Here is a 12,621-nt window from a genome sequence, read left to right as displayed (position 1 = left end):
AGACATTCCAAATCCCAGTTTTATTGGTGGTTAGGTTTCAGGTGGACCAATGGCACAAGAGAGTTTAATCCACAATATCATACAAAAAAAAAAATACAAAAAGAAGTTCCAGTTATACAAAGCAAAGACGTGGACTTTCTTCTTCTTCTTACATCTTTAACCTTCCTACCGCCCAGAAACTCAAGAGTAAGGCACAGTCATTACCACACGCTCCCCCTTCCACCGCCCCGGCCCGGCCCGGCCTCCGACCCGGCCGCCTCGGAGCGTCGCTCTCTACAGAGCAACTCCCCCAGTTTTCAGCCTTCATATTCCCGACCCCCCTGAGATGAAACCCGAGGGTTGAGACGGCGGGCGGGACGGCCCGGAATGCCGTGGAATGGGGTCTGTGGCTGCAGTGCGCTACATGACTGCACTATTTAAACTATCTTAACAAAAACCAACGTGTTTAAGCTTTTAAGGGGACGCCCTTCGCACTCGCGGCTACGCAAAGAACGGAAGGAAGGGCGATAGCGGACGGGGAGCGGACAGGTTTGTAGCACCGGATTCCAGTTTGGTTCAGGCGAGATAATGGTTTAGTCCAGTATGAAAGTTCGATTCAAGTAGCAGCTTTCAAAAGTGGTTCATTCCGCTGCGGCTGCTAGCTCCACCCACCCACCGACCGACCACGCCCACCCATGATAATGTCTGTGCCTCGGACATGGAGAAACCAAATCAACCCCAACGACGCTAGCCAGTGCGCTTTTACTTCCAGTACTTCTTCGGACTTTTCTCGATAGGTTTAGCTCATGCTAGTGGCGCCTGTTGCTTCCTACATCCTGGAAAAGGCCCACAGAACATGATAGCAAACTGGTTTACATCTTTCTTTTTTTACATGTGAGATAAAGAGTGGGTTAGCGTTGATATCTTTCATTTATAACAGTCATCACACAGAGGCAACTTGGCCCGCTCAACAACAACCACGCTGGACCTGCTCTGCGCGAGCTCGCCGTTTCTGCCGGATTCATCCGCCCCAAAAAATAGAGCCGCTGGACGTGGCTAACGGGAAGCATGATGGGGTCTGATTTCAGCGGACTGGATCTGGCAGAAACGGATCACACAGACCAGGTCGCATACCATAAATACTGCCACCATGTGCTGCTCGGAGGGGGTGGGGGGGTTGGTGGTGGTGGGGGGGTGGGGGGGGGGGGCGGAGGGGGTGACAAGGCTGTTTCAGTGTGGCTCTGCTCTGGAAGAGGGTCGGTCAGATCATAAGGCGAGGAGGTGGAGCGAGTGGCAGGACAAGCAGCGAACCAGATCGGAGCAGGAAAAAAGTGCACGCCCCCCCCGGTAACTATGGCAACAGATAAAGGTCGATGCGGCAGAGCAGAGCTGGGAAAAAGGGAGGAAGGAAAGGAAGGAGGAGAGCAGGAACGGGAGGGAAGGGAGCGCCTCCTTGTCTTCCGTCCTTCCTGTCCTCAACACGGAAAGTCAAACACGAAGAAAACGGGGGGGAAGGTCGGGGGGGGGGGGGGGGGGGGGGGTGTCGGCGCCGCCCTCAGTACTCCCAGAGTGTGGCGGTTTCCAGGTCGTCTGCGTTGGCCTTCAGCACGCCGGCGTGGTCGCCGCGCAGATACTTGTTGTCGGCGACGTGGCGGATGGCGAGCTTGTTGTAGTCACAGAACTCGAACAGGAAGTCGACGGGCGTGTCGCTGCTGCTCACCACCGACTGCTCGTTACCCACCATCCAGTATTTCCCCGTGGAGTCTGTGGAGGGAGAAGGCGAGTAAAGGTCACGCTGCGTGATGTCACCGACCACCAACGCCGCCTCTTCACGTCATTTCAATCTGAAAACCTTGGGGTTTTATTTCATCGAGCTGTGGTTCACATGATGCAATCAGACCCCCGAGCCAGCAACAGCTCCCCCCAACAGGAAGAAACCACGAGCAGGACCTTGCTTATATGGTCATTTTGACTGGGTTCAGTTCCACTCTGTTCATACAACATCTGCTCCAAACTAGATTGTTTCTAGGGGCTCTACAGAAACCCAAACCAGCAGGAGTCTCCCTTTAACAGGAGGAAACCTCCAGGGGACCCACCTGCTGCTGGTAAAGGGGGAGAAGAGGAGAGGGACAGACGCATAGAGCATAAATAACATTAGACGTTAAATCGGGTTGTGTGAGTGGACTTGGTTCATCTGGTTCCTCTAATTCCAGTCCCCCCCCCCCCGTTTAACAGCAGCATCCGGCATCAGGAAAATTAGACCCACAAAAAGGCTGAAAGCCATGTCGGAAAAGCAGAAATGAGGCTTAGGGTAAAATAAAAACAGAAGGGATCAAAAGATTTGCCTTAAAAATTGCTTTCTCGTTACATAATGAGAAGGCGGCGCCAATTATCCGCATCCAATCCCTCTTTCTTGTCCCCCTGAATGGGTAAATCCGGAAAGACAATCCCTGAAAGGCTAAATGCTTTAATCCCGTGTGCCTGCAGGAGGTCCCTGCACACGCTCCCACACCCACCTTGCAGGCTGTAGGCCCCGTCCATGAACTCCAGGCTGAAGTAGTCGTAGGAGGAGCGGTTGGAGTCCAGCGTCCCCGTCACCTTCCTGCAGCCGATGAAGCCGTGCTCCCCGCGCAGAACGATGATGGGACGGTTGATCAGCTTCATGACGAACTCCTCAGTCTCGCCTGGAGAGGGAGGCGATAAAAACACAGCAGGTTTGGGATTCGTTTCAGGAATAAAAGGCCAAAAACCGCAGCGCCGGAGCGCTAGCTGGCAGCATCAGAATCTGATCCTGATGTCTGAAGCTAAAGGACCTAGAACCACTTTTATCAGGCTCAACTTTTATTTTGATCGGACTGCAGCAGCAACATGCTAACGAGCCACAATAATCTGAAGCTTCACATACATTTTAAAGCTAAACCAGCCGTCAGAGGCTAAAGCCACCAGAGAACAAAGGCTAACACCCGCCTCATTTAAGGTCATTCTGGGAGCGGCTGAATCAACAAATCCGACCGACCTGCAGAGTCGATGGTAGCCGCTAGCTGCCCATTTTTCTTGGCGGCCACGTATTTTCCATTGGCGGCCCGGAGAGTCAGCCTCTTCCCACGCCACTCGATGTCGAAGTAGCAGTTCGCTGACCTACGGAGGCAAACAGAGACGGGCGAGTCAAATGAGGGGAGAGATGGATGATGGCGTTAGCGCGGCACTTAGCCGCCCAGTAGCACTCGTGAGAGTGTAAACACAGAGTCACATTTAACTCTCCGGTTGCTCGGAGACGGGAGCCAGCTGCTGAGTACAAATGGTCAAACGGGTCACGTTTGTACAAGGCTGCGCTCGATTATCTTTGTGGAGGCTGCGCTGATCTCCAGACGCGCCGTTTTCAGGCATTCTTGAACCAGCGGCGCTACTTCTTTATTTCTTCCCAACGGCGGCCATCTTTAAAGGCAGGAATCCCACTTTGGTGCTTCTACTGCTGCATCTGTTCAGGGGCCTCACAGTGAAATCATCCAGCGACTCAGGGGGCGGGGGGGTCAAATGGCAACAGCCGGCGCTCCCTGGGGGGGGGGGGGGCATCTTCTGCGGAACGTGGCATCACCTCCAACGCGCACAGAAGTGATGAGTCAGCTCGGATTACCGGATGAGAAGAGACGCTGGGAAGCGTGAGGAATGAGTGTTACGCTGTCTGGACAACGAGGGAGCGGACGGACTGGCCCAGGTGTGCTGGGGGGGCGGGGGTGGGGGGGGGGGGGGGGGTGGGGGTGCTTACTTGGTGGAGGCTGTGCACTGCAGGCCACCGTTGGCCGTCAGGGTCCAGTACTTCCCAGCCGCGGTGCGGAAGGCGCACTTCCGGTTCTCACGACAGATCTCCACCTGGAACACCTCTTGATCACTTTCCTCATCCTGATTGGCCGACAGGTCCATACCTGCATGGGGGGCGGGGGGGGGGGGGGGGGGGGGGGACACAAGATGTGGAGTTAATCAAGAATAGTGGTTCAGTTAGCGATGCTATTAGCTGCAGGAGATGCTAACGCTTACGTCTCTGGTCAGGATCAGATGGTCTGGATTAGAGACGCCCCCCCAAAGTGGGTTTCAGCACCAAACACACTCCCACAAGGCTCCTGACTTCACCTACCATGAGTTCAGAACCAACACCCCCCCTCTACCACACACCCACCAAGTACAATGGGTCCTGTGTGATGAGCTCATGGCCTGGACGGACCTACAGCCGGGGGGCTGACAGACAGATGAGCTGGACCGATGTGTAAATGTAAAGTAAGTGGGTTGGGGGGGGGGGGGTCATGTTCTCCATCCACCTCCCCTCTCATGCGTGATGCCCTCCCCCACAGCCCACATTTTCCATGTTCTCAACACGGCGGCACCTCACCCCCCCCACGACAGAAGGAGGAGCTTAAAGAGCCTCAACTCTGCGTTTTTAATCAGGTTCATGTGAAACGTGGATCGTTTCTGGGGCATAAATCATCCAGATTTCCTCCCCAGTCTGACAAGAACCAGTCACACACACACACACACACACACACACACCCCGGGGGACTTTAGAGCCCACGCGTTGAACTGTGGGAGCGAGCGGGAGGTGCAGAGGCGGCGCAAACTCAACTATTTCAAATCCTCCCACCGTTGCGACATGGAGCCGTTTAAAATAAATTAGAGGGCGCCGAATCAAAGGCGACCGTCTCGCTCTCATCAGACAGAAAGCTAACGTGACGGTCTCAGCTGGGCCGCGTGTTCCCGTCAGAGACGGATTCCATGAAGCGTTGGCGCCGATGTCCGAGCTGTTGTGAAGAAGAGAAAGGACGCGGCCGTTCGGCGCTCCCTCCACGCTGGATCCAGGCTCCGGCCTCAGAGGAAGGATCCAGTTTCCCCAGAAATATGCAGCGATGCTCACATAAGAACCCAAAACATTAAAAGGGGATATATAACCGACCATAATGGGAACCACATGCTGCGTGTGTTCTTGTCTCCGCTACATAGTGGGGAACTAAATACTCATTCTACTAGCAAAGTGAGGACATTTTGGCTGGTCCTCACAAGATTAAAGGAGTGTTTGAAGAGTTGAGAATGAGATTTAGGTCAGTACTCACAAGTATAGAAGGCTCTGTGTGTGTGTGTGTGTGTGTGTGTGTGTGTGTGTGTGTGTGTGTGTGAGAGAGAGGTGAAAGCACACTTTAAACGGAGGATTTGAGGGAAATGGGGAGAAAACCAGGTTGACATTGAGGCTCAGCTTCAGGATCTTCAGTCACATTAGTGAACTGTGAACACTTCAGCCCAAATCCTTCGCTCGAGAGCTCCGGGGGGGGGCCGTTCCTGACCGAGGTGGGATGCCGGAGCGGGAAAACAGCTGAGTCAACGCTTAATCACGAAGCAGCCGAGTCGAACAAACACTCCAGCAGCAGAAACTCATTTGGAATCAGCCAATTTGGGGACGTCTACTCGTCACATTCTTGCAGTTGTGTCTCAGTGTTCCATAAACCTGCTGTTTCTTCTCGTTAAAAGGAGCAAACGTCACCAAAAAAGGTCATTTTCCACCGTTTGAAAGATCCAAATCCTCCATTTGCCCTTCAGCTTCACACAACCACTAATTTCAGGTCTTACTGCTCACAACTCTGCTCTCCCACAGCCTGCGCGAGTCCTGAACTCTGACATGGACGACTTCATACGAGATTAGATTCCACCACATAACACACACACACACACACACACACACACACACACACACTCCCTTTGTGACGCTCACGGGGTTAAAGGGAGATGAAGAGGGTCTGCAAAGCTTCCACCACACCAAAAGGTTGTGGAATCCACCCAAACCGCATCAGAGCATGAACACACACACACACACACACAGATAGACACACACAGATCCATCTTTCTGTGCTGCCAAGCCATCTCATTTAGCAGAGCACAGACTGTCGCCCTGGCTGCCGCTGCGCACACACACAGACACACACACACCATTGTGCAGTCATGGTGATTGTGTGTGTGCGCGTCTCCTATTGTTCGGCGGGCCTGACCGAGAAGGCGACCAGCTGAGACACAAACGGAGAGCGGGCTCGTCAGCTTTTGTCCTGACCCAAACACTCGCAGACACACACGCACAAGTGCTTCACTGCCATCAAAACAGGAAAAAAAAGGAAAAAAATGAGCCATAACCGTATCTTTAAAATAAAAGAGGTCAGAGTGGCGAGCGAGACAGAACGCCGTGCGTGGGGATGTCCCACATTGGTCGGTGGATTGACTTTAACCCATTCTGTGTTCAGAAATGGAGCGAAACACAGGACATGTGTGCAGAGACACACCCAGAGGTGCTGAATGACAGGCTGGAGAGCAGCTGAAGCGGGCCTGTAATCAGAGGGACCTCGTCAGGACTGGTGCCACACACACACACACACACACACCACACACACACACACACGGGAAGACACAACAAGGCTCTACAAACACACGAAAGGACACAGTTAGGCAACACTACCAAGGATGCGTTCACTGGCTGCTCATATCTGTGTGAGCGGAACACGCAGAGCCGCACCAGTCGGGGTCACGGCTGATAAAGGGTGTCAGGGTCCGAGTCACGGCCAGACACAACATGGAGCCAAACTTTGTGCCGCCTCCTCTAAAACAAGCCACAGATGTTGTTGGTACGGGAACCACAGGCCCATTTTATAGAGCTTCCCAAATACCGTCTGGTTTTTGTTTTAAATGGCACCACAGTATCAGCATGTAAACACAAACAGAGGATCTTTTTGGTCATCGCATCAGAATGGTTACACAATTCTGAACATCTAATATTTATAGTCATTTAAGCTGCTCACAGGGAGTAAAGAATAAAGTATACAGGGGCGTACAACCAGAGAGGACACGTGTTAGCCAACACAGATCTGATGCTAATGGACGCCAATGTGCCACATGTGTGAAAAAGCATCCAATTCCCAGGGGACCTGCTGGGCTACATGTGTGAAAGGAACTTAAAGGGCTTTACAGTGCTTTTAAGTATAAACAGAGCTTAGCCATTATTGTGCTAATGGAAAAACACGACATTCACTGTCCACTCATTTCCGTAGCTGGGTGATGCTGATCACTTCCCCGGGATAAGACAACATTTGTGCCGCCTCCAGTTACAGCAGCGAGCGCTCACAATGGCGGTCGGCGAGATACGACGGCCTCTCGTCCAATTAGCCGAATATCTGGCGCTCCCACTTAGCGGCAGAGACAGAACGGCCCACTTAAAAAGGCCGCTGAGCTCCAGGCCGACAGCATCCGCACGGGGTGGTTACGCAAGACGCGTCGCGGGGAAGGAAAGGAGACGGTGATTGTTGCGCCGTAGATGTCACATTTCTGGGTTTCCACCCAAATCTGCGGCCCTGATCTGGATCTGATCTCCAAAAGCATCAAAAATCAGACGTTCAGACTGGGCAAAGCCGCTTTCAGGGTGACCTACTTCAGCCCGTCTCCAACAAAACCAGAAACCCTCTGGCTGTTAATGAAACCCAGCCAGCTTTAGCTGCCACGCTGGTTCAGATCTGCCAGGCAGACGGCGTGTGGACTCATCTGCATCACAACCATCCTGTTGTGGGAGGGGGGGGGCGCTTCCGGGGCATCGGGTTACACCAGCAGCAATGTCAACTGGTCTGCAGTGGAACTACAACTGAAATCAAGGCGGGGGTCGATGAAAATCCTGGATTTTAAAGGGCGCAACTCACAGGAAAACCACCGAGCGCCATTTTCCCACCAATAAAAGCTTTTAATCAACCCTTCCAGATGTGCTGGGGGGAGGCGACGCGGCGCAGGTGCACCGAGTTGTGGGAGCTGAGCCAGTCCAACAGAACCAGTGAGATACATGACTGATACAAGCAGGGATCCATGTGAACATTAATCGGTCCCACCCGCCACATGGTGGGAAAGTCGCAGCTGAGAACTCCCATAAATCATCGACAGAAGGAACCGAGCGGAGACGGGACGAGCTGGGAACACAAGCAGAGCGATCGGAGGCCGAGGAGAGGAAGCAAAGACGTGCACAGGGACCCCAGCAGGCCCCGGGACAGGTTCAAAAAGCCCCCGTCTGAGTGGTCCCATCAGTTGTTACAGCAGACGGACGCCACGCGTCACCGCACGGTTCTAAACACCAACCCGGGACTTCAAACGCTTCCGTCAGGGATGCTTCCGTTAGGGACCCTCGGAAACACACAAAAGCCAGGGCCTGCGGGTCTGGGGGGCAGGGGGGAGGGGAAACCTGCAGGGAGGACGTGAGCGAAGCGCGAGGGAGGAAATTATGGTTGGGGGCGCAAAAGAGGAGCGGAGGACGGGTCGGAGGTGACGGGAGGGGGCAAAATTAAAGCCAGGGGGTGTCGGGGAGGGACGTGCTCGGATCCGTGGGGATTAACGTCAGACTCATGGAGGAAATCACAGATATTAGTGGAGGTGCAGCAAGAAAAGAGCTCCCAGCTACGCTGAGTGGTTCCTGCTCAATCTGGGAACGCTGCACGTGTTATTCTTTGTTACACTCAGATGTTGAAAACAGCATCCGGCTCTGAAGCTTTTCCTGACTTCCTGTTCAAATTACTGAGTGTTGAGGTTGGATACAGTAAAAGAACAGCTGAGGAGCTGAGGAGCTGAGGAGCTCACACTCTGCCCTCGACAGACATGGTTAAACTGCTGGATGTCCCGTTGTAAAGCTAATATGGGCATACATGCAGTTGGCTATTGTGATATGTGGGTCATTTATGTGCTCTATATTCGTGTGTGTGTGTGTGTGTGTGTGTGTGTGTGTGTGTGTGTGTGTGTGTGTGTGTATGGGGGGGGGGGAATGCAACCTAACATTCCATCACTAACTCTTCCTCTACCCGGGACTCAGATACTAGCAAAGACACACACACACACAACACACACACACACACACACACACACAACTTGGATTTCTCCTCTGCATATCCTTTGACCCAAGCCTTTAATCCAATTTCAACCCCCATCTTTACCTAAATCTATACCACGTCTCCAAATTTAACCCTGAACCTATAGTTTGGCATATTGGCACCGGCCTTTGGGCCCCACGTGCCCCCACTGGGCCCAACCAGGCCGGTGCCAGAGGTGGTTCCCAGTCTGAGCTCTAAACAGGTGAAGGTACCCACCCACCATCCAGTCACCTGGACCCCCCCCCGCACCCACCTTGCCGGGTGGAGACGTTGCGCTCGTTGGCGGCGGTGAGCACCACCTGCGGGTGGCTCTGCTCCAGCACGAACAGCTCGTCCTTGCCCACGCGCGCGCTCTTCCCGGACTTCATGGTCCCGGAGGGTCCGGAGGGGGCCAGGTACCGGCCGCCGCAGTCCCTAAAGGCCACCTTCCCCGAGCGGAACTCCAGCGTGTAGCCGGTGCTCTTGTCCGCGGTGGCGACCAGCGCGCCGTCGTTCTTCAGGAAGCGGTTGTCGGAGGTCTGCAGGTGGTACCGCTGCTCTCGGAACACCAGCGTGATCATGGAGTCCACCCCCCACGGCACGTCCCGGTCGATGGCGATCTCCTCCACCTTGGAGCTCAGGTGCGCGTAGCGCTTGCGCGTCATGCTGAAGATGTTCACCTGCGGATGCATGGCGATGTGCACGCTCCATTTCTCCGCCACCGAAGCGGTCTGGGCGAAGCAGATGATCCGGTCCTCGGTTCCGCCCAGGTAGCGCCCGTGCGCTTCGGACTGGAGCGACCAGCGGCCGTCGTCGTGCGCGGTGATGACGAACCGGCACTCCGGGCCCGGGGTCTCGCTGTCACCGGTGACGTTGCCGTCCTTGTCGGCCGCCATGTACCGGCCCAGATGTGACTTGAGGCAGAACACGTTCCCGCTGGTGTCGTCGCCGCTCTGCTCCAGGGTCCAGATCTGCTTCTTCTTCATGCTGGTGGCGGACGCGTTGATTTTGAAGCCGAACGTCTCCGCCGTGAGGTACTTGTTCCCGCAGTTGATCAGGCCGAACTGGATCTGCAGCATGTCGCTGGTTCCGTTGGACGCGCCGTTAGTTGTCATGGTCGCTTCTCCGCGCTGGATCCTCGGACCGGTCCGGTTCGGTTCTGTTGTGAGGGATGGGGGGAGGCGGTTCTGCTAGTGGGCTCGCGGCTGAAAGGGTGGGATGCTGAGCTGCCTCGCGTGCTTCTCTTTGTTTGGGGAGCGCGTGTGTTGGTGTGTGTGTGCGCGCGCGCCGCCGGTCCAGTGTCTGAGCAGCGCGAGCCCGCCGCCACAGCTGCAGCCTATATAACCATCAGTGACGTGACCGAGCGGCCACGCCCCTTCAGATTGACAGTCATCGGTGAAATAGCGCAGGATTGTGTTGGAAAAAGACGGATTATTTGGTGGGTCGAGTTCTTTTATAGTTCCTCTGAAGCGAACTTTATAAAATTAAACAGCTCAGTGGAGATAATATAGTGACAGATAATATAGGAGACGATGTGTCTTCATTAAGTGACCAGTAGGTGAAAATAATGATTTCAAGATCTGGGGTTTGATTTTGAAACATTTCCTCTCATTTCAATAATATATAATCTTGCGATCAAGTGATCCTCAGGCATACCTGCCTTTTGTTCAACCACTCTTTATCTACTAACACATCTGTATGTAAGAAACCTGCTTAGCAGCTATAAATTCACCATCTCTGTGTGTGTACAGCTGAAACTACCCACCTGATCTCAACTCAGAATAAAATATATAAAACCCAGTCAGACTCATCCGCACCTTCCTTCAGAAGCATTTTTGATTCTCTGACCGTACAACCTGCCGCCTCACCCAGCTGTCCTACAAAGGTCTGAACTGTGGGATATAAATATGAGATAGCAGTAAACAGAAGTGACATCGATAGAGCAGTTCATCGCAATTCAGTTCCACTTATATAGCATCTGTTACAGCCAGGATTGCCTCTAGGTGCGTTTCAGAAACAGAACGTGACCCCTGAAGCAGCTAAGCAAGCGATAGTAGCAGGAAAACCCTCCCTTGAGTGGGAGCGGGGTCATTTGGAGGGGCCCATCCTGTTGCTGGAGGAGCGATGCGTCACATCAACTGTCAGTAAAGTCGAGCGATCCTGAAACGGTTTTAACTGTTTTCCAACAGTCACATGTTGATCTTTGTCTGTCTGTAGTTTGCAACAGTACGGGGGGGGTCACAAGGATGGACCTCCCCCTCTAGGCCACAACTGTGTCTTTGTTCTAGCAGCAGACATCATCATATTTTTTCCCCTTAGTTTATTATTTTTAAAATCGCTCGGACTCGGCATTGAAATCATGAGGGTGGCTCTGCTGTGTGTTCTGAGCACAAAGCTCTATTCATGGCCGGAGCACACACACATCTGAGGGCAGGAAAGGCCCGACTCATAAACAAAGAGGCCAAACAGATCGCTCTGGCATCCTTTGGATGCGCCAGCACAAACATGCGCATAAACACGCATTTATAACACGCATATAACACGCATGCACCAGGGGACAAAGCACGGGGGTCATATCAGTAGCAGCTGCGCATAAAAACCATTTCAGAGCAGAAGTAGTTTATGTAGCTCCTCTCTCGGCGAATGAATGCAGTTATTCTTTCCAACATGGCTGCTGTAAACCAGGGTCAAAGGTCAATATAATGCTCCAGTCCTCCACAACGCTGCAGCAGGGTGTGAATTCAGAACTATATAATCCTTTATAGATAAATAATCGTCATAAATGATGACAGAGCCAAGGCGCCGCCACTCTCCTCACTGCTGGGTTTGTCCAATGAAAGAAATCTGAGCCCGACATGTAATCTAATCAGCAGTAATCTCGCTCTCCTACAGTCTGCTCCAGTTCAATCTCCAGCCCAAACATTTCCAAGCAAATCCTGCTTTAATGCAATTTCAGCTGCAGAATTACACAGTAATGAAATCAACAGGCCTGCTCCGACACGTGCAGCTTATTCTCTGTGTTGTGGAACGTTCCCCTGTGCGGCGCAGGTCATTCACCTTTAAACGTTTGAAGACGAAGAAGAGGAGGAGGATCCCTTGTTCTCCTCCTCTAGGTTTCTGCTCAGTGACGCCAATTTATTAATTTATCAACCAGAACTCTACACTGTAAAGGGTGTTTTGAGTGCTCGTGACATGCATTTGAACTAAGTCATAGTTTGTTGGCACTGAGTGTGTGTTTGACCAAAAGCTGCAGGATGCTGCAGGATTTTAGTTCCCAACATTTCTGGAAAAATACTGGACCCTTCATACTGATCCTCGTGGATCTACCGTCAGGAGGATAACTTAGCATATGTGATTTTGAGCGGGGGGAGGTTGAACCTGGTGAGTAACCTGGTCACTAACCAGTGAGTGGCCATAACTCCCACAGCACCGTAAAGCGTCTTCAGCAGACGAAATGATTTCGGAATCAAACGGAGGGGTTTAGGGATTTTAGGCTGATTGAGTCTCTGCATCCATGAGCAGGGGCAAATCCCCCCCTTTATCCTAAACATCATCCTAAACTAAGAGGATTCACTTAAATGACTGACTCAGTTTTTGTTGTTGGAGCAACAGACTCACAGATGGTCTGTGTCATCAAATGTCACCAGCATCCAAATCCCGACCCAACGTGCTGGAAAAGCCTTCCTCCAACTACGCCGCCCTCTATCTGCCTCCACTTCCTCTTATCAGAATACTCATCTGC

The 12,621-nt window shown here is 52.8% G+C and overlaps 1 protein-coding gene across 1 annotated transcript; it reads right to left on the bottom strand.

Moving 5' to 3' along the window:
- On the bottom strand, positions 1–10,198 carry fscn1a (fascin actin-bundling protein 1a). The gene is made up of 5 exons (XM_057014665.1): positions 9,154–10,198; positions 3,746–3,902; positions 2,996–3,117; positions 2,496–2,663; positions 1–1,743 (listed from the first exon to the last, which is right to left on the bottom strand). Exons 1-5 carry the CDS (start codon positions 9,992–9,994, stop codon positions 1,535–1,537), a joined length of 1,497 nt encoding a protein of 498 aa, XP_056870645.1. The 5' UTR covers positions 9,995–10,198; the 3' UTR covers positions 1–1,534.
- Between the last annotated feature and the right edge of the window lie 2,423 nt (positions 10,199–12,621).

This window comes from Takifugu flavidus, chromosome 18 (assembly GCF_003711565.1).
Source record: "Takifugu flavidus isolate HTHZ2018 chromosome 18, ASM371156v2, whole genome shotgun sequence".
In the NCBI taxonomy this organism is placed as follows: domain Eukaryota; kingdom Metazoa; phylum Chordata; class Actinopteri; order Tetraodontiformes; family Tetraodontidae; genus Takifugu; species Takifugu flavidus.
This window is presented reverse-complemented; position numbering and strand designations above follow the sequence as displayed.

Bases quoted from the DNA above. Each gene is read 5' to 3' on its own strand.
- fscn1a (XM_057014665.1), bottom strand. From the start codon at position 9,994: ATGACAACTAACGGCGCGTCCAACGGAACCAGCGACATGCTGCAGATC. The intron at 3,903-9,153 runs GTGGGTGCGGGG...CCCCCCATGCAG, and splicing joins CAACGTCTCCACCCGGCAAG to GTATGGACCTGTCGGCCAAT. The intron at 2,664-2,995 runs GTCGGTCGGATT...CTCCCTCTCCAG, and splicing joins GGCTACCATCGACTCTGCAG to GCGAGACTGAGGAGTTCGTC.